Source organism: Morone saxatilis, unplaced genomic scaffold (assembly GCF_004916995.1).
Source record: "Morone saxatilis isolate NCDOM2014 unplaced genomic scaffold, NCSU_SB_2.0 Contig23, whole genome shotgun sequence".
NCBI lineage: Eukaryota > Metazoa > Chordata > Actinopteri > Moronidae > Morone > Morone saxatilis.
The window spans coordinates 3028727-3050757 of record NW_023339796.1 but is presented as its reverse complement, the minus strand read 5'-3'; the positions used below and the strand labels follow the sequence as shown (position 1 = coordinate 3050757).

Here is a 22031-nt window from a genome sequence, read left to right as displayed (position 1 = left end):
AAAGGCTAAACATGTATGACCCACTCTCGATGCAAATGAGGAAAAACAAATAAATTCCACTTCAGATGTGTGTGCATTAGAAGTGGCATAGAGGAATAAACATGTACACAAACAGTAGGTGCACTCATTTCCCCTCAGCAGTTCCCAACCCTGGTGATGTAAGAGGATAAACCGCAGGGTCAGGACACTGTCTAGTCCAATCGGAAAACAGACACGGATATACATGATAGCGCAAAACTTTCCATATCCAAAGCAGCTGACAGGACTGAAATGTTATTACTAGTCGCTAAATTTGGAACAAACCAAAAATAAAAAATAAAAAAGTTCTGATGCATTATTATTGTATCCCTGAGCATAGAATATGGCACCCTTTAACATGCTTCCATTTGTCTTTAGAGTTGTTCTGTCAGCAAAATAAACTTACATTGGATAACAATTAATAATCCATCTCTGCTTAAGGAATGTTTCCCTCCCTGTTCATTTGTGCAAGCAAAATATTTTGGAAAGTCTGCAGAAGACTGATGTGCTCTTCATTTTGTAGTCATGTTCAAAATGGGTCCAACCATATCTTTGTACGTCTCTAATGGCTGAATAATATGTTCTAAAATTAGGAAATAGAAGTAAATCAAAACAAAATGAGCAGCAAAACAGACAGTAATTCATGTGCTGTTTACAGAGAACCAGCTGGACTCAGGCACGAACCGTCACAATCTTTGGCAGGAACGAGGCTTTTTCCATCCATTGAGTCTGGATGGTGAAGATAGAGGAATTTGCAGCATCTCTTTCTCCCTGCCAGCCTTTCACAATGCCTCGGCAGACCTGGCTTTAAACCGAGGAAGAATGAGGAAATGAAAATGACCACACCAATTTTTCAAAAACCAAACATCAACGATTTTCGGGACTGTACAGGTAAGGAAGAGAACTGGCTGAACCACTGAGCAGCATACACCAACCAACCTAGTTTTCTCTACAAAAATAATGCAAAGTCATAAGCTTTAAAGCCCCATTGAGCGATAAGGTTAAACACCGCAGACCTACATGCTTTAGTTCAGCGGCCTTGTCTATGTTGACAAGTATTTAGCGGTCATCTGTGAGCCAGATGAATGGGTCAGTAAGGAATCTGGCCAGTTGTTTGAGGTCCTGAAATGACCAGGCATCAACTGTGAGAGCGGCTTGAGGGCTTTCCTGTTGTGACACAGCAGGCCAGGCCACTGCAGCGGGCATGGAATTGGGAAATAAGTAGGGCACGTGACTTTGAAGCTGCAGTCGCTTTAAATGTAAATCGAATGACACCAGCTTCTAACGTTTATGCTCAGTATCGCTTTGGACTGCACAGGTCGAGAGCTGAAAGCGGCGATAACATTTGTTTCTAAAAAGGCACAGCTGCTATTCCAAGAGACGAATCAATTTCACATATTTCAGGACAAAGTGTAGAGTAAGTAAAGGAGATGTAGGGGGAAGGACCCACGAGGCTGCTCCAAAATGGTGCTATTGAGGATTTCTTGATCTGCTATCTCTGTGGTGAAGGTCTGGTTAGATTTGGACCGTCCTCCTAAGACTTTTTTGCTGCCGTAAAGGATCATGCTACTTCCATCTGCACCACTATTTGCTTGATAGCATTAGGTCAGTCTCAAGGAAATTTAAGCTTGTTTGAGCCATTTTTATTAACTTCCTAAAGAACTCAAAATGACTGTCTGCCTTTATGTAGAGTATGGACATTTGCCTGCTGTCATTTATCTTTCATCCTGTTATGCACATAGTAGAGCGCCACAACTTATATATACACTAATATATGCCAATATGGCCAAGTGTGATATGCAAATCGCTAGAAGCTGCACTTTTTTTGATAAAAGGTCCAATTTGAGACAAAAAAGCAATATAATGAAGTACTGTAGTGCTGCTGAGATGCCCTGGCCTTCAAAAAAAAAAAAAATCGCAATGTGACGTTTTATACCATAGCGTGCAGCCCTGGCACATATCTTGCCAATTTCATTTAAACTTGGATACCCTTGTTTAAAGTTTTATGAATACCCATCTGTTCCTTCCTTAAAAAGAGAAATCTCAGTATTGACAGTGGAGAGACTCTTGCTGTCTTAGTTTACATGTACCGGATGCTTATACATTTAAGGTGACATGAGCACAACAGCAGAGTGAACAAGTTCAGGCTTTGAGGAGATGGGTAGAGACTGGGCACAGTTCAATACGTGGATCAAGATAGTCTAAATGGGGCGCTTGTTTCCAACAAATGGCCTCCTCTTTGAAATGCCAGGCGTGTTGGGTTTGGTGTCCTAATTCATGTGTACGAGAGGGCAAACATAGGAGCTGAACACACGCACAGACACACACATATATACACACAATCTGATCACGTCAAAAGAGACAGCAGTCCCAGGCCAAACCTGACACAGTTCATTCACACAGTAAGCTTTTTATCCAGCAAAAGGCCCTTTGCTGCCTCAACTGTCACCACTGTGATAAGCTGCATTCAAGTCTCATTCAGAATCCATCACTGTCTATTACAAAAGGGCCATTTCTTTAAGTTTAACTCATACAGAGCACGGCTGAAGAGGATGCCTGCACAGGCAACATGTTCCATGCTGCTTCAAACCTGCAACTTCATACTGTATTTATGCAACAATGCTCAAAAGCAAATATTTTTACAGCATTAGTACACACATAAAGGGGGAAATCTGTAATGTTAAATCAACAGCAAGGCTTACAATTTCTATGCAAGGTCCTATTGTCCTTTCACCGTGTCCTTCACGCTACTGTGACATTACATGGAGCAGGCAGTGCAGGATCACTGCTGCAGAAAGAAACTACAGCAGATTATTACAGACAAAACATTACATTTGCCAACATTTTCTCTGAAGAACTAAGCCCTGTGTTGGTTCGAGGCTCTGCAGTAAGAACAGGCTCACTGGCCGCACTTGTTTAAGTCTTCCCACAATAGCACCGACTGCGTGATCATTTGGTCTAAAATGTCATGCCTTTGCTTGCTTTCCCTTTTTCTGTTCATTGCTTTTTTTTACATTTGTCTTTACAGATCTTTTTACTTCTGTGTTTCCCCAGGACCAATGTCTAATGAAATGGCTGCTAAACCTACAGTATTTCCTCAGATGTTCTTTTAGCACCACTGCTGTTCTTCCCCTTGTTTTGGTCAGCTCTGTTTCTGGTTTCACCAAGTTATGGCTGCCTCTTTCATCTTCATACTCCCCCACTGGTGCCGAGTGTCTGAACAAACCAGAGCTAGATGAATATACAGACAGCAAGTACACAGCTCCTTGAAGTCAGTGTCTCTGCTCTACTGTCTCCAAAAGAAATCCTGAATGTTTACTGTGTTTTACAGTTAATTAAATCAGATGTTTCCTAAACTGTAAGGTAACAAAGTAAGCTGACTTTGAGTAGACCACATTAGTGATCATTAACCACAGTTCCCTGTGGGATTTCCTGTATGTGTACTGTTTTTCCTGCACTCTCACTTCTGTTTGTTGGCAATAAAGCCACCTCTCTTCTGCTATGCTGATGAATCAGGTGGTCAGATATTTTTACCTGTATTCAAATTGAAGGTCGGATCAGTTTATCAACCAGACACATTTAAAACTGTTGTGGTCCCTTTGACAGCCCAGCTGTTCCAGTCGATGCACTTCCTCACCACCGACTCCCTGAATACTGATGACGGAAAAAGGAAAGCTCTCTTCTGCTGCCACCCACTCCTCAGTCTGTCCCATCCGGGCCGAAGTGTCCTCCTTTAGCAACAACCAACTTCACTTCAACTCAAAACCAGAAACTGTCGTTTTAAACCCCATCCTGCTTAAAATAAAAGTTCTGAAACAGACAAGACAATGCGTCAAGCAATGTGACAGACTAAATACTAAAGTATTACTCAGAAAGTTGCATTTCCACATGTACCTAAATGTCTTGGTAGAAACAGTGGTTTGGTGTCCATATTCGCAGCTGCATAGCCAGAAGAGCTCATTTTTGGCTCCTGGTATCGGCCAGGTTAGGCTGAGTGGGAACCAGTTCAAGATGTGGGTGAGGGTTTGACACAGTTGATTGTTTTCAGCTGTCCGACTGGCTCCCGCACTCCCCCCTCCCGCACTCCCCCCTCAGAAGCCAATGTGGCTCTACTTTTTACCCCTCTTTTGCTCAATTAAACATATTCTTCCAGAACAGCTCTAGTAGAGGCATCTAATGCTGAAAACTTTTTTAATGTTGGATTTAATTAACAAAAAACTAGCAGCATGGGCGTCGGTAGAGGTGGCGACCCATATATACGGAGCTGATGCAGCGGCCCGGGTCCAATCCGACCTCCGGCCCTTTGCTGCATGTCATCCCCTCTCTCTACCAAGCTTTGCTGTCCATCTTCAGCTGTCTCTGTCAAATAAAGGCACAAAGGCCTAAAAATAACTTTATAAAAAAAAAAACCTAGCATACATGTAGCATGTGTAGAACTCTGAACTGACTGTTTATTAATTTAATTGTGTATTTTTTCAGGCATTTAGTTATTTATTAGTGTATAAAACATCAAACAGCATCATTTTCCAGTCTACCAAAGAAAAAAAACTGCAACGCACAGAAGAAAACAAGAAGTGCATTTTAAATAAAGTCTATACTTGGTGGATTATCTCCTACATGTAGTACAATTGCTGTTTTGTTGCGTCTAAGATCCAGCTGCACTGATGCTGCTGCAAGCTGCAGAAAGGCAGACGTGGTGACAGTGTCTGACACCATTTCACTTAAAATGTCTGACAGGCAGTAAATTCACAACACAAACACATGCAAGTGGTCAGGTGAGTAGTTCTTGCGTCATCCACTGTAGTCTGGATCTGTCACTCAGCATGATGTGTGTGCAGCGGTGCTACGGGCACAAGGGAGGTTTAGAGACGTAGAAACGAAGTTAACACCAACATGCCAAAGTCTTCACAAGTGACCAGCATCAACTGGAAAAGAGAGAACACACTGCGGTCTTCCTGACAGCTCAAGTCCGGACATGAGGGAGATGCATCAAGTCTTGCATCATCAGCTGGTCAGTCAGACAGCAGTTTTTCCTGTTGAGCAGCATGCTTATCTGATATACAGTATTGTCTCGTGACAGAAAGTGGGAGAAACTGCTTGTAACCAGGAATCTGTAATATACTACCATTTCTCCTTAAATGCATTACATTATTAGTCTGTCTGTAAACCTTTAACTAGGTGCATAAAATCCCTTTTGGCTGCCTAACAGGTTGAGGAACACATTGGGTACTGTGAATCACTGATTTTGGGATTATTTCACAGCCTCTCTGTGTGAACGGTGAATATTAAATCACTATGCAGGCTGCATTCTGACAAGTGCAGACCAGCCATGTCAAAAACACACCCAGGAGAGAATGAGGGCTTGGAATCACGGAGGCGGCAAGGACTCAAAGCCTGTCTTTCACCTATCGTAAAGTAAGTGGAAATGGGCCTGTCCTTTAAACCCAGTGGGCAGATATCAACATGTTAAACTGTCGACACTATCAACACCAGAGCTAAAGCTAGAGCCATCTTTACTCATCAAATTAAACAGCATCGAAAAACTGTGTGGAACTGTCCGTGCTCCAAAGAAAGCATGCATTGTCCCGGGTACAATGGAAATGGCACCTGGGACACAAAGAGACAGTGTTGGGGACAATTCTGGGACAGGAAAGAAATGCATCATTACAAATAAAATGATCATATTTATGTATAATGGAACATATATCATTTGAATAGTTAAACAGTATGGGGGTCTCTCCCTCTCCTCTTGTGCCGTGCAGGCAGTCAGTGGGTGTGGGCACTCTCTCTCCGGATCACTGGATTAGTGTGTTCCTTTAGCTTATAGGTAAACAGTTTGTTTGAGTCTGTACATATTTAAATAGTGGATTTGATCTTCTCACACGCTGTAGATTGTTTAAAAAACATGTTTCTCTTCAGATATATAATGTCCCTGTATGATTATTTACTACTACTACTACTACTACTACTAGATTTATGCAAAAAAAACAGATGCCTTTAGCCATATCCAAATGATCCAAAGTTAGTTTGATAGGTGTCACAAACTGGCTCACCGAGAGCGGTAAAATTGCTGTGCAATAAATATATATAATTAAAACAAAAACCACACGTTTTAATTCAACTTAATGAACCAATGGAGTGTGGGATGCATCATCCCTCATGATGGATCCCAGCTGCAAAGAACAACCCCGTGACTTTAGCCTCCTCCACAAAATATGACATTCCGAATCGACTTTCGCCCAAACATCGTCGAGTGCAACAATCCAAACCTCCAACATCTTACGTATATAATTATATAAGATACCAAAGCAGCAAATTCTCCCATGTGATAGCTGAAACCAGAAAATATCATTTTCTAGCCAGTGGGCTTGAATATGTGTCGATCAGCTGAGCTATCAGGTGACAAGCCTTAAAACTCAGCCATTTGCTTCCTGAAGTACGCTGGGAGCAACCAAAACATCCCAGCAGACAGCAGGGAGAGACAACACGCAGCTGAAGAAGAAGAGTTCAAGGCCATCATGTCTGCTCTGCCCAAAGGCCAATGATCATCTATCTGTCAAAGGCAGAGCTCTCGCCTGCTCTGTCCTATATTTAGCAGACAAAGCCTCATCAGCCTAAGTACTGAATTCAATTTCAAGGGACATCATTAATCTACACTCATAAATCATTTGGGTTATGCTAATGTAGTCTCTTCATCCTCTGAGCAGCATGTGGTTTTCCCATGTCCAAGCTAAACTGCACACTTGTCTCCGAGTATGACCACGTTCAAAGAATTTGGACTATGCCAATGCAAGACCTGCATCCCCTTGAAATGCACTGGTGTTTCCATGGAGAACATGCTTTGTGGCCTGAGCTTTGCATCACTAAACCACCAGGTTTCTCGTTTAGCTGCTGGCAATTAACAGCTGGGTGAGAACAACAGGCTCTGTTATTGGGGGGTGGGGGGACAAAATGAAATTTTAAGACTCTGGCAAGAAGAATCTCGCAGGAATTTCAGAGGCGGGGAGGAAGAAAATAATAAAGCAGCATCTAAACAATGGGGCTAGAAAACTAGAGCAGAAATACAACAATACAACATCTAGGTCACTATTGAAGAAAAGGAATACAACAGTTTAGTAGGAATATGAAGTCCGCAGACTTAATCAAATCTCCAGGCTGTATCAGGCTGCACTGAGGGATACAGTATATCTGAGCTAGGCTGCTGTTTGTTCAGTGTCCTCACATTCCTCAGAGACAATCCTCTCCCTGTGCTCAGAGCTCCACACACAGCGAGTCCTTGACATTTCAGTCAGTGTCTGTCCGCTGGGTGGACAAGGGACACTCAGGCCTGTGAACAAGGCCAGTCTGCCTGCTGAAAACAAGTGCACATTCATTTTACATTTCGCTGATACTCTGGTCTAAAGCAACTCACACTGAATGAGTAGATGGGGGGGGGGCAGATGGGCCAGTCAGTGATTTACATCGAGACTTCTCAACAGGGTGTTTGGTCATTTTATGGCAACAGACTGGATGTGGGAAATAAAACCTGTGACCTTTTCTAACTAAGCACAGACATACTAAGTAACAAAGCAGATTTATTAAGTGCTGTCTTTTTTGTAGTGGTGACCATCACTTCTGTCCATTGGAACATTGATCCACAGTTCAGGGAATAATGGCTGCCTTCATGTTCTCTTCCAAATAAGATTGGCTACCCCAGAGGTCTGCTTACAACCCGTCTGATCACCTCACTGCTTGTGTTTCTTGACCAAATGGACTTCCTTTTTTAGCTGTTGCCATGTTACTGGATCTCAGAGTGCTACTCACACAAGAAAAAACAGAATCCTTTTAATGCAATTCTGACACCTTTTATGTGGATAAACTACTTCAGTACTACTTCTGCATTCTTACATTGTGGTATTCCTATTTTAAATTAAGCAGAAGTTAAATGTGTAGTCAATAGACTGACAGAAACTAAATAAAACTCATTAAAAACTAAAAACTGGCTGGTTATAACTTCTACAACGTGAGACTGTCTGTCTTATAGGACAGTAAATCTAACACCTTTGGTTTTTGGAATGATGGTGAGATGAAACTAGCAATTTGAACGCAACAACTTGGGCTCTAAGAAATTGTGATGGGCATTTCTCAGTATTTACAGATTCAAGAATGAATCAATAAAAAATAATCAGCAGGGTTAAAATTATGTTTGGTTGCAACCATATAAAAGGATTTGAGTTCACAGTATTCCCAGATGATCTGTGATTTCTGGGCTAGTCGGCAGCCCTATGAAGCAACGTCAATGTGGTTCAGTGTGAGACTGTCAGACAGATACGCTCAGGTTTTTACACTAGAAAAGGCAACTGAAAGGTAGGTTTTTCCATACTTGTGCCGCTGACATAAAATGACCAGAAGACAGTCCAAAGAGAACATTGTTCCTTTAAGCAGGCACTTGGAGACAATGTCTGGGCTTTGTAACCTCCATATTTATTATGGGAGAAAGTTGATGACTACCCATTTATGCTTGGCCAGCTTAGTATAACTATCAGTTGAGACTATTTAAATGTAGCTGTGGCTCAAACCACAAAACTCCTGAGTAAATTCAACCTGAGCTGACTGAACAGAGCACAGAGATGAATACAACGCAGTGTTCTCAACACAAGTAATGACACTGTTCTGTAAGCAATCACTCAAATTGCTAATAACTTCAATAACATGGACTGGTGAGTATTCATTTCATGCCAGATGTTTAATAGGGTGACATGTTTCAAAAAGTGAACACAGCATATCTTTCTTTTGAAAATACTGTAGCCCTACTTCAACAAGTCTCACATTTAAAATCCAAGTCATTAAATCTTCTTGAGGTTATACAATCTGAAGCTCGCATTGTGGTCTAAGCTTTCTCGGCGTCCAACTGTGATTTTTCCACCAACACCGTTCTTGGAAGACAAGGTAACAATCTCCATCATAAATAAACTACAGTGTCCGGCTGCAAGGCCTGCTCGACAAACATGGACAAAAGAACCACCAGAGCAGAGCAGCGGACATGTCATAAAACTTCTCTATAAGCTTCCTGATCCCTTTTCCCTGTACAAGTTTACATTCAGGAGCTTCCTCTGTTTATAGAAGAAAGTCCACCGCTCGGGGAGGTGACCTGACCTCAAAACACCACCCTGTGATGCAGGCACTCCATCAAATGAACGTCGAGTCTGGTGATAATTTTTGAAGCATCTATCACCCAAAATAGGCTCCCGTCAGTCAGCCTGGCTTATTTGGTTTTTTTCTGTAGGGTCTGCTGGGGGGTGAAGTGCCATATGTAGCCTGCCTTGGTCCACATGGTTGGGGTGCCAATGCTCAGCTAACTGGATGCATGCCATGGTTCAAATAATCTGTTTTCATAGCAGTCTGTGAACCACATAAGCTCAATGTGTCATTAAGTCTTATGATCTGGACTCTCATTAACTAACCCGCAACCCCCCCACCCAGTCACGGTCAAGAGTTCAGTTTGTGACGCTTCACGTTAAAAAAAAAAAAACCTGAACAGTTTTATCTCTCGTGCTGTTCATCAATGAGGGATCATTTACAAAAGCATCTGTTTGGGATTATCAGGGTTTTCCATGCAACAGGTGTGTCAGTTATCTGTGCATTTACATTATACGCAGCTAATGTTCAGTTTTCTTTAAGTCCAAAGGAGTCTCAAATCAATCAATTAAAGTCTCAAGTCTCCAGAAGCACTTTAAGCAAGTCATTTTCAAGTCTTTCAGCATTTGAACATTTTCATAGGCTGTGTCAGTGTTTTGTAGCTGAAACCAAGTTCTTTCAATGCAAAGGCCTAATAAATTAGGGCTGCACCCTAATATTCGACTCAATCGTTCGTCGCTGAGAAGAGTCTTCGACCCACTTTTAGTTTAGTATTCAAACTATATGGCCATGTATGTCTTGCCTGTCGCTGTTTTATTAATTTCGCATTGTTCCAGGAGTGTACCCACTGTCAAGTCTACATCTCTGCTATGTTAAAAAGTATAAAATGTGTGTGGTCCTAACCTGTTGATTGAAATGTTCAGTTTAAGGACGATGCTAAAATCAACAGAAAGCCCCATGAAACACACTGTAGTAGACATTCAATTCTACAATATAAAAAGGGTTCCTGGCAGGTTTTAATCTCCTGTCAGGGTGCTGATGCTTGGATCCTAGCACTCCTTAACACAGCTTTCTCCCATTACTAACAATTCAACGAATGTCATTATATTCAACTGTTACTCTTACTGTAAACAGTTCTGAATACGAGCATGAGCTCAACTTCTAAAATGTAAATGAACTTCAGAAAGGAGCGCAGTGGTCTTCCCACCAGCTGAGAACAGTGCAGTCAGCATTTCCCAGCCTCCTCCTTCCCATCGCTCGCTCTCTGCATTAACAGGCCCAAACAGCTGCTCTGCTCTGCTAATGACTCCATGCCAAGTTCACTCTCCTCCTGGGAAACCTGCCGGCAAATGACAAAAGTGGCATTTGTCTTTTCATTATTATCACATGCACATCCTGATGTCAAAGACGAGCAAGGATGACAGCTTACTTATGTAAATGATTCACATGGAAGCAAGGTGATTGAGTTGAAAAAAAAAAAAAAGTCATCTAAAATGCACAGCAAAGCAAAGCAGCACTGTGGGAAACGCGGTAATGCCAACATCATCAAATAGCAAAAAGAAAAAAAAAACAGTCGTGTAGAATGTCTCATGTCCTAAGGATAAAAGATGATATTCTTTGCTGACTGCAATCATCTTTCCTGTTGTTCAAAGCCTTTTGTGTAACGTCAGTAATTTTAAATAACTTCTTCAACTCCCAGTCTTCAAGATAAATGCTAATAAGTAGGATGAAGACATTGAATCTTTATAAGAAGCCATTGTCCAATTTCACACAGGAAGTCTCACATGGCTAATTTTCTTCCGTTCATTCCAGTGCGTCTTTAGCGGACTCCTTTAGGAAAGGAAAAGCTGTGCCGGGTCATGTTTTAGGACATTTTTCACAGTAGTTTGGTCAAGGGCAAAGTCAGCGGTCCGGGGATCATCAGTGAAGCTTTTAATCCTGCACTGTGCCCGTTTTGGAAGCGGGAACCCCTGGCTGGTACAGCCTGGTGACACGAGGATCAAACAGATGAACTGTAAAATGATTTGGGCTTACGACCTGATATGAGGTAGATCTACTGCACCTACACTAACAGTGCAATCACGCTTAATGTTTCTTTGGCTCCAATCGTGATGGAAATGATAAATAAATTTTAAAAAAATCAGTCTATCAGAAGCCTTGGTTCACGTCAATGAATCATTTGTCGCCTGGACAAACTGCTGTTTGAGTTGAACAGACTAATATAACCCCTGTTTAGATGGCACATACAAGAAGCCAGTAAATGCTTTGGAAATCCCCTCATGATAACATCATTAGTGCCATTCTTGCATTGTTAGCCAGAAAACAGGAGATAAAAAAGCTTCAGTGATGGATAAACAGGGAATAACACGCAAGCTCAAGGCGTGGTTGTTTTTTCCATTTCTTTGCAGCCTGTAAAAATGGATGCACTCGAGTAGAGCGTTACTCAAAGGGTCCGCCCAACCGGTACATGGGTCTCAGTTTACCGTGCATGTGTCAAAATTGGCAACTGTGGTTAACAGACACACTTTAGACAAACCACACATTGGAACGGCAACAAACCATTGTGTTTGAGGTAAGGAAGGCAAACAAGCTCGGTGTGAAACACAGTGTACACTGTGGGACACGTACCACTATGATCATTATCACACTGAGTTCGATGTCCCTTTCACGCATGCAGTTATGTGCCTCTTTTGAACAAAATTGGGCCCACTTCAAAAGTTGGTTTTCCTCTGAACGTGTGGCACACATCTAGCGGTGAATGTGTTAATCTGTACGACCGTAACATGAGCGGTTAACACTCACAGCATGTCGGACTGCTTATCTCCAGGTCCCGCAGCCGTCCCAGGCTCCTGCACACTAATTAATAACAGTCATTTGTGTAGTGAATTGAGTAATATCTTGAGCACATTACGGCACAGAGCAATGACATCAGGACGAGATTAAAAACAGGCGGGCAGATTAGAGTCGGTCGGCGACAGCAAAGCTCCAATGTGATGATTTTCTGAGCTCAATCCACATTGAGGTTGGTTATATTTAAGTCACTGATCATTATAGATGGAACCTGTGAAATTTACCTCAGCATGCGTTTCCTTCACATCTGCCATTGAATGTAACCTTTTATTATTTCTACATGACATAAAGTTAAAAAAAAAACTATAATTTTCCAATGATTTCCTACAAAACACCCATTAGCCAGAATTTTAAAAAATCTTAAAGTAGAAAGCATTTCAATATTAGAGGACACCAAACGTCAGCATTCATCTTAAGCCTGGCATGATATAATGTTATGTAATTCATCAACTAGAGTTTACTGGTTTCAGATTCTTAAATGTGTGAATTTAATGCTTTCTTTTGTTTTATACAATTGTAAATAATAAATTCAGATTATTTCGGATGGTTGGTTAGAAAAAACAGCAGTCTGAAGACACCATCTCAGACTCTGGGGACTGGTGACATATTTTCTATATTAAAACAACAATAATGAAAATTAACACGAGTTGCAGCCCTAACAGGTTCTTCAGAACCAACATTTTGGATTAATTAAGCCCAACGCAGCCCTATTTTCAACTGCATGTTTCCGAAGAAAACCCCTCAACCAGTCCGACACCTGCTCCTATTGTCTGCGACAGGTCAAAGTCACGTTAAATCTGTCTGCCTCAACGGTCAAGTATGTACACAATAGCCTCGACTCTACCGGAGGAAACTCCAGCAGTGTCAAGCTGTGAATGGAAATCGGCTGTGTGCTGGTGTGTGAACGCATCAATCCAGACCCCTGATATCCCCCCGGAGGCTTCTGAGCGTTAGGAACAGTCAAATAAAGACAAACCTCGTGGTTCTCCTGACGTGCCACTGCTTACGTCACTTGAGGGTTTGGAGCATTAAACCACCAGACAGTTTTCCAGTCAAGGGTGTCATTTGAAACGCTTGCCACACTTAGTCAAATGGGTGAACATTAGTGAGAATCTACCCTATGATCTGTGGAAGGAAAAAGAGCAGTGGAGGATAATCTGACACTTCTTTACTTCTCAAGATGTTCAGAGACGTAGAATCTGGCCAAGCTGTTCCCTCCCTCAAGTCCAGTAAGAGTGTTGTACACACACTCATCCTGGTGTCCTCGTCTTTCTCATTCCAAAGTTATGGGAGGGTTCAAGGCCCCTCAGAAGTGGACTGGGGTTTTTTTTGTTTTTTTTTTCTGCAGGAAGCATTCCTCTCTAATGACAGGGGAAGTTACAAGAAGGTCCATACAAACACTGAAGCAAAAAAAAACGCCCTAAATTTGGGCCTCTTATTAAGACGTGCTGACCAAAAAAAGCTGCGATCTTCAACACAGCATCTGCGATCTGCAAGACCTCCCGACACGCTCGCTACACGAGCCATGAGAATGCCCAACCCTGGTCAGACGGAATGCACGCAGGGTGGGACGGGAGTAATAAACGCAGATCTGTGGTGATTAAATGACGAGGGTGTTGTATTTTGAGGCCGTGTGTTTTGTTGTGGGTGAGGAGTTCATGAGGAGCTCCGGGGTTTTTTTTAATTTTAATTTTATTTTAGGTTTTAGATCAAAGCTTGACGAAGAGAGAATGAGAATTGAACGTGCGGGCTCTTTTCCAGCACGCAGACACAAGCCAGCCTCCGCAGTACACAGCAGCACAGTTGGGTTTCCAAACAACTGCATTTCTCTAAATGTGCCGATAACCTCAAAGAGAGGGTTAGCACTGGGCAATAAAGGAATATAACACTGATATGTGATACTAAATATTTTATGTGATATTGCAATGCATCTTAAACCTTTATGATTCAATTACAGACAAGGGATGGAGGTTACTGAGCTTATTTTACTATTCTAGCTCAAATAGCAAATTATTTATAAAATGTTTCTGTGGTGCTCTCGATACTTACTGATCAAGGCATTTCTTTTAGAATATCTGACTTTGACACTCACCAAGTGTTAATACCCATATCATATAGCGCAGCCCTAAAGAGCAGTGGTCGACCGATATGTGCCGATATTAAAGAGCTGGGCTGCCGATGTATTATGCCGATATCAAAACCAAGAAAATCAATGTGCAGTGTTTTTATTCTATAGGACATCCAGGCATGTGTTCACAGCACGATGCTTGGGAGTTAAATTACAGCACTTGAAACTTTTCTCCACCTTCCCAAAATCCCCAAGAACATTGTCCCGTAACAGCCACACTGACATGTCTGCCTGCGAATGTGTCTGAAGACGTGTTTTATTGATCGGCATCGTGAGCACACCGGCTCCAAATGCCAAATAATCAGCCCGATTAATCGGCCTGTCACTAATAAAGAGGGGCTAACTTTAGTATGTCCCTATGAATGAGATAGAATTCTCTCTCTGGTGCATGTTCCTTTGCTCTGAAGCATGCTGAAGACTTCACATCCACATGGAAGTGAAAGGCTGTGTCGAAGTGGACAGCGATGATGTACGAGTCTTCATACTTCTACCATTACAGCATCTTGGATAACATTATCTCACACACACACACACACACACACAGGGGACCACACAATGCCTGTCGCAGTCTGTTTTACAGTAAGTTAGATTTTTATTGGACAGCATAACTCCTGCACTATCACCCACATTCAGTTCTTTTTAAAGGAAAACTAAAGTGACAATGATAAGAATGTTCCGTGTTATGAAACCACGGCAGCTACTGTGTGTGTTGGAGAAAGCCACACACTGCAGGCACTTTCCAAATCCAAGAGGAATAACACGTCTTTCCCCCTCTTTCTAGGGTAGAACAATAAATCCAAATGTGCATGAAGTGAAAGACAAGTTAGTCATCTTCTCTGTACGGTTCAGCAGCTCTACCTGCCTGTCTACTCCACGCAGAGATATTATCCCGCACTCCTGTCTGCTCACACTGAATTATTCAAAGGAGAGGAGGATACAGTATGACTTCTGGGTCACTATCATTACAGCAAAAAAAGACGGCCTTAAATTTAGCACATGGAAAGGAAAAGCGTTTTTATTATTCATGAAACTTGAGTAGCTGCTGGAACATGTGCGTACCTTAAAAGGAAGGACAATAAAGCAAACTAATCGAACTACAAACTGGCATCGACTACGGGCCCTGAATTTACTGTTACCATGGTTTCCAGTTTTAAAAAGAAGTCTGAATCCCAGATGTGCAGAAAAGTTACATTATAGTGTTGAGTGTGGGCCAAATGTAGGTTTTTACACACACAATGAATTTGGCAAAGATATTGTGATGTGGAGGCCAGAAAGGACTAGGTCTCATTGAATCTTTGGTAGAATGAACTTAATTTCTATGATTGAGGGACAGATCTAATAACAGAACTGTTACGTAACGCTCCTGTTCACTCAAATCTACAAATCCCACCTTATCTGATCTCGCCAGAGAGAGCCTTGCACATAAAGCAGTTCAAAGGTTATCTGCAGCTATCCCAACACCATGCTCTGAGTTTCCCTCGCTTCACTTTTATCTCCAAGATTTATGCTGTCAGCCAGGGTCCATGCCTGCAGCAGTCAGCTGGAGCCTGGCACTGCAGTTCCCCTCCCTCTCCTGCAGGGCCTGGTGCCTGCTCACACAGCCATGCAACTCAAGGCAGCTTCTCCTAGAATACTCTGCATATAGACCTACAAATGCAACACAACTTATCAATAAAAAGTCTTCCTCCTCTTGCATTTGAAGCATCACTGATCAGCTCTCACCATCAGTCTTTGCTCGCAGCTAACCCTGCCTGCTGCCCCCACAATGACTTCATTCAGTCCAACAGTGTGGAACTTGTGGGTGTTTTCTTGTGAAACCCCAAAAAGAGTGTACACTAAGCGGATAGGACTTTCCTCTGGTTAATGACACGGCTCTGCACTTGGAGCCTGAACGCCTCACACCGTGCAGTCCTACTTTTGCAGCCTGCTGGCTAACTTGGCTAGTAGGCTAATCTGTGCTGGCAACTTCCACAGGCATCAACTCAAAATCTTACAGCGGGGTTACTACGTCTGCTAACGTGTGCTGGGGCTCAAATGCGTCTATAAAGAAACAAAAGAAGTCACATTCAGTGCCTATCAGCGGGCTACTTTGTTCGGTGCCACAGTCCGAATCCCAGAGGGAAGTTTGGTGGGTTTACAAACACAAGAACCACAATGGCGGTGCGCCTTTCTTTGGGAAGCAGCGACACACGCAGCCTGTGTGTCCTCATTAAGGGAACAAACCGGCAGAAAACAGGCAACCCCCTTTTCCCCTTTTCCCCTCTTCTTTGCATGTATTCCAAGTTAGCGCCATATTGAGTGCGCCTGCAGAGCCTCCCCCCTCCTCCCCTCCGGACGTCGCAACATTGTTTCCAGGAAAACAAAAACCCGCAAGAAAGCAAAGTAGCCGCCACTTACCTTGGCTATCGCCTTCTTGTATCTCATGACAGCCTGCTGGATGAGCGAGTGGACTTTAATATTCCCGTCCCCGCACGGCACCACCACCCGGGTCCTGCCAAAACACACCGTCACTTTCATGGTTTTAGTATCCCGAGATGTTGCCCAGATTCAGAGTAAAACCGAGAGGAGGAGGAGGAGGAGGAGGAATCCGTGTGAAAATAAAGAAGGGGCATGGGTTGTTTGTGTGTTTGTTAGTTGGGCTCCGCGGCTGTCCCCGTGTTCCCGAGCAGGAGCGAGGACTAAAGGTCTTTCCGCTTCTCCCCGCCGGACGACATTGTTTTCTGTGTGTTTTCTGACCACCTGTTTAGCTTCTCTCGCTCCCTCCTTCGCTCCCTCGGTCCCAATCCCTGTCTCTCTCCCTCTCTCTCTCTCTCCCTCTCTCTGCTGAGATAATGCTCGGTCACGTGTTGCGTTCAGGTGCGTTCGGGAATGTTGGAATTCAGAGTGAACGATCCAACAACGTGAATGAAAAAGGGCAAGAAAGTTGTCGTTAATGATTTCAAATGTGATCCGTGGTGGAATGTAACTGAGTGCACGTAAGTGCAAATTCGATGTACTTTTATTTTATTTCCAGAGAACCCCAAAAAAACCCTGAGGCCTGATGTTGGGATAGCAGCAGATATCAGAATCACTGTATTGGTATGTGCACACATACAAGGGATTTGACTCCGGTTTTACCTTGCTCTCAATGTACAAACACAGACTTACAGCATAAATGAACAAGTTAAACCAAATAGACATACACTAATAGGTACAGTTGTACGTGTCTATTTTGTTGAACTTGTTCTGTTTATTTCCATTTTATGCAACTTTTCACTTCTAGGCTACTCCACTAAATCTTAGAGGCAAATGTTGTCTTGTAGTCTATATTTAGTGTTAAAGAGAGAACAGCGGCAGCAATTTAGTAAATAAATGAATAAACACCACAGATGTGCAGTCTGTCGTCTCCTGGCTTGATGCTGCAGCATTAAGTAGCTCTGCCTGTCCAATTACTTATACATTGTGCCTGTGTTTCACTTTGTTGTGAATAAGTTAATCAATACTTCAGATATCATAAAAAAGTAAATAAAACTGTCACCACGTTTCCTTCCCCTGTCACAGTCCCATTAAACAATGTGTTCATCTTAAGGAATTCAATAAACTCTCTCAACAAAACCTTTCTGCATATTTAATAAACCAAAGAAAATATCCCTCTGCAAGAAAAAAGCTGGGGGGAAAAATCGTGTTTGGGTCTTCTAACTTTTGAAGCTAGAGTTTACGAGTGGGCCATGAAGGCATCAGAGGAGCAGGGAAGGCCACAGTTGTGGCAGTCTGCCCCCCACTGTGGTCAGGATGGGTAGTGTTTGGCGCGCAGGGAAGCAATGTTGCCCTCACAGCAGTGGTTCAAACATAATATTAAAATCAATACACCGGTTGAAGGCGATGCAGATTGCAGCAGCTGCAGCCTGTAGACGGTCCTCACAAGGACAGAGAGTTCAGTAAAGTCCTCTAAAGTCATTTCAGTCAAACACATTTTGTTGGTCCCTCTTTGTTTGTGAACTGGTTTAAGGTTAGGGCTTAGATTTAAGGTTAGAATTAGGATTAAGCAGACGTTAGGACTACTAATAGAGGATGACTTTATAAGAAATTAAAGTCTATTGATCTATCAATGAATGTGCGCATTTCCTTCATAGCCCTACGTTTCATTTTGCTCTGCAGTGAAATGTTTATTACTGCACTCTGTGATACATCATCACTCGATAAAAAGCCACGGGGGCTTCTTGTGCACCTGCTCCTTTCCTATTTTGAGTCAATCGTTCCACCCAAGTCTGAAACTGAACCAAACCCCCAAATGAAAAGCAGTCCATATCCATCCAGGGAGCTTTTGGGAGCAGCTGCTGCGGCACATGGTCCCCATGGATGTACCGCTGAACACGCTGCACCAAAGGGACCGGGCTACTGTAAGACACACCTGAGCCAGTAGATCACCTTTGCTCCAGCTTTCCTTAAACAGAGAAGTTCTACAGCAGTGTTCATATCTGATTGCATCCAATTACATTCCTAGAAAGAGTCTGATTTTCATCATTTGAGATGATAACAAAAAAACAGATTGTGCATTGAGATATCCCTGCTCCGTCTCCTGATTGAAGGTAAAATTGTCCATGAGGCCAAAAAGAGCTGAAACACAAGGTTTAGTGAGAACATGAAAAGAGAGAAGAGCCATTGAATTTCAAGTATGTGGAAAGCGTGTGTGGTTTACATGGGCACTGGTTAAATGGGATCGCTCCACCATTTAATGCCAGCACACAGCTGCAAGACTATTTTAACTCTTAACACAGCTGGAGCACTCACCGGCCACCGACCACAGCCAGAGCAGCTGTCACAACGGATTAAACAGCCTCCACTTTGGAGAATATGAGCACTTGTTCGTGGTGGTTTTTCACAAAAGGAGGAAATGTGCAATCACGCTGGCGGGATGAGGATGAATAAATGGGCTATTTTTAGTGAAGGGGTCAGTTGGAGGTGTTGTAGCAGGCTTACTTTACATTTTACACATTGAGCAGATGTACCTACAATCAGCCAGGACAACGTGCCTCAGTAGTTTTACAAGCAACAGTGAAGTAGCGTAGTGAGAGGCAAAGGTCAGAACCACCTTGCACAGTGACTGTTTTATTAGAGCGGGGAAGTGACACCAACTCAGCACAAATTTATAGTTCACAGTTTCCCTAAAGACAGACTTTAGTATAACTAAAGTTTCTCGTAGACACAATTTATTAAATGTTCTTCTCCAAGATGAGACCTCAGTAAGTTTAACCAAATACAAAGTGATTTATTTGTGCAAGCTGGAAAATGTTCTAGTACTTGCTTCGTCATCTATTTTATAGTTTTCACAGTAATATTGAATGATGATATTTGTTTTTTTTCTGAGAAAAATAATGCAGTTTGGACCACAAAAGTCTCTTTCTGGCTTTTTCCAAAGTTTTTACATTACTTGATATGTGCAAACTGAATTCACTCTGGAAGACAATAAGAGGTATGTAAGGATCTGATGTAAGGTATTTGGACCACAAGTCATCATACTGTTACAGTATACCTCAAGAGCATCCAAATGTGGTATTTGGCCTCTTTGGACACAGTTAATATGATAATGTTTATCATGCATGCATGCAATTTGCAAGTTGGATGCAAGTATGTTCCCCCACTTGGGATTATTTCAAATGCTTATCTGACCAGAATGTTACCCAGTCCTTGTGTTACATTCAGTTCTATGTACCAAGCATATTGTTCCTGCCAATTCAAATGAAATTCACTAATATTATCATCATATAAGAGCAGAGTTACTCTAAAAAGTTACGAATTTGTACTTTTTTTTTTTTTTTTCTTGAGGCCCTGCAACCCAAATGTTTGTTTCTGGCTCCGGTGTGATCGTATCCCTTTGAGAAGCTTTGTATTCCAGCCTTGAACTGCAGTTTAAGGCTCAATGTCCACACCCAACCACAGAGAAGACGAACATTAGTGTGTCAGTGAAACTGGAAAGGAAGATGCAGACAGTGATGTATTTGAACAGATGAGCCCTAAATCTCTCACTCTGCACCAATTAGGGAACCAGCTAATAACTAGCTTGCACATTTAAATAGCCACCTGTCAGATGTGACATTTGTGCCTGACTAAGCATCATATTTGAATCAGTAGTGACCTCTTGTGGTGCAGTTACTCGTTTCACTGTAATTCAAACCTCACACCTACACTATATTTACTATCTCAAACGAGACTCCCAACTGGAAATGTGTTTAATATCAGCACTGTATCACACAGAAACGTTTCTCAGATCCATCGTACAGACAATGTAACAGCTTGTGTTGAGGGGGGGGGCATTCAAAAATAGCAGGGAGATTCAGTTATGAAGTGTTTTTGTTGTGTGGAAGGTCTGGCACTACAAACACATTGGCTAGCTGAGCCTGTGGGACACCAGCCTACAACCCCTCATTAAGTCCTTAGACACATTACCTGCAGCCTCTGACATGATCTGAGACGCTAACATTCCCTGCAGACGTTTCAATGTCCATCTTTCACTCCTGGAAGTCGTACTGGAGGATATACAGATCATATCCTCGTAGCTGTTTTGTGAACAATTGTTTTATGTAGGCAGTAATCATCTGAGAAATGTTTAAATGTCAACTTTTCTGAAAGGACTGTGACATTTTTTCCAAATTAGGCCAGTTAAGCTGCAAAGGCCACAACAGGCGCCGCAAATACCTCTTTGATGGTATTAACAGCATGTAATTGTGTTACGCGTTCATCCCAGGCTAATTTTGTGCTAAAGAGCTGTCTGACTCAGGTCATATTTGGCTCCCCGCTGTCAGGCCTTTGTGCCCCCCGAGGGTCGCCCTTCTGCTGCCGGTACTCGACCATCTGGAGCCTCCATCCTCCGACCGCAGGACAGGCCAAGGAGATGAAGGAGGGAGGGAGGGAGGGAGGAGGAGAAAGGACCAGAGGGTAAGCAGTGGGGCGAGGGGGACACTGGCCAGAATAACTGATGCACTATTGCTCCATTATTCAGACCAGTTTTACAAAATGATGCATGGATAGAAATAATGTAATAACAATAACACTGCAGCCAAATATTAAAAGAAAAAAATGCAAGAATGAGAATACGAGCAAAACAAGTTACATAACTAGTTTTTCTTTATTACATTTTTGGATTCTTTCTTTATTTAAGGATGGAATGATACACTTGAAGGAACATTTTGCCTCCAAAACTGCAGGCTCTGTGTTGATTTCAATTGTATAAATTCACAATGTAGGCCTACAAAACACTGAAACCTATGAATATCATACAGTATAAAAAAACACTTCCGTCAGGCCCCGGTTGTTGCTGAATGAGGTGCTTTTTCGTCACACTGTTAAAAGATTAAGGGAGCGACTTGGCCGCGCGGAGCAATGCTCTTTGATAACAGCGGGGGCAGTGTTTGAACAGTACGACCTCCCCTGGCACGCAGGAGGACAGATGGTGGCTCCGGGGTCAGCCAGAGTCAGATCTAAATAAAGGAATTCAGCGAGTACACAACAGATTCTCCAGTACGCCCACAGTACACCTTTGTGTCAGAATGACATAATACACTGAAAGCATGGCATTAGAACAACATTTAGAATATACAGATGTTATAAATGAAGGATTTTAATAATAACAACATAGTAAACAGGATTTATTTTGGAGTTTTGTTATATTATTTATTTTGTGGTTAATGTTGGCTTTTAAAAGCTCTAAACCTGCTTATCTTTAAAGCTTTTTCAATAGAGAAAGTTTATATCTCTGTATTGTCTTCCAGTGGTGTTCAGGGAAGCATTCTCCACAAGTAAAGATCCAGTACTCCTTGATTGTTTATGGCCTGTGGAATTGAAAGAGACTTCATTTTCCTGTTGAAGTCTGCTGTTAGTTGTGACTTACTTACACACTTATTATAGTTTCTGTGTTCAAATAAAATGTAACAAAGGCCTG

The 22031-nt window shown here is 42.3% G+C and overlaps 1 protein-coding gene across 1 annotated transcript in view; it reads right to left on the bottom strand.

Moving 5' to 3' along the window:
• Nucleotides 1–16929, bottom strand: part of LOC118334334 (partitioning defective 3 homolog) — a gene marked incomplete at its 3' end in the record, with an annotated part of 217835 nt that extends 200906 nt beyond the window's left edge. Inside the window, 1 exon segment of the mRNA XM_035670221.1 lies at nucleotides 16511–16929. Within this exon segment, the coding sequence (XP_035526114.1) occupies nucleotides 16511–16630 (120 nt within the window).
• Between the last annotated feature and the right edge of the window lie 5102 nt (nucleotides 16930–22031).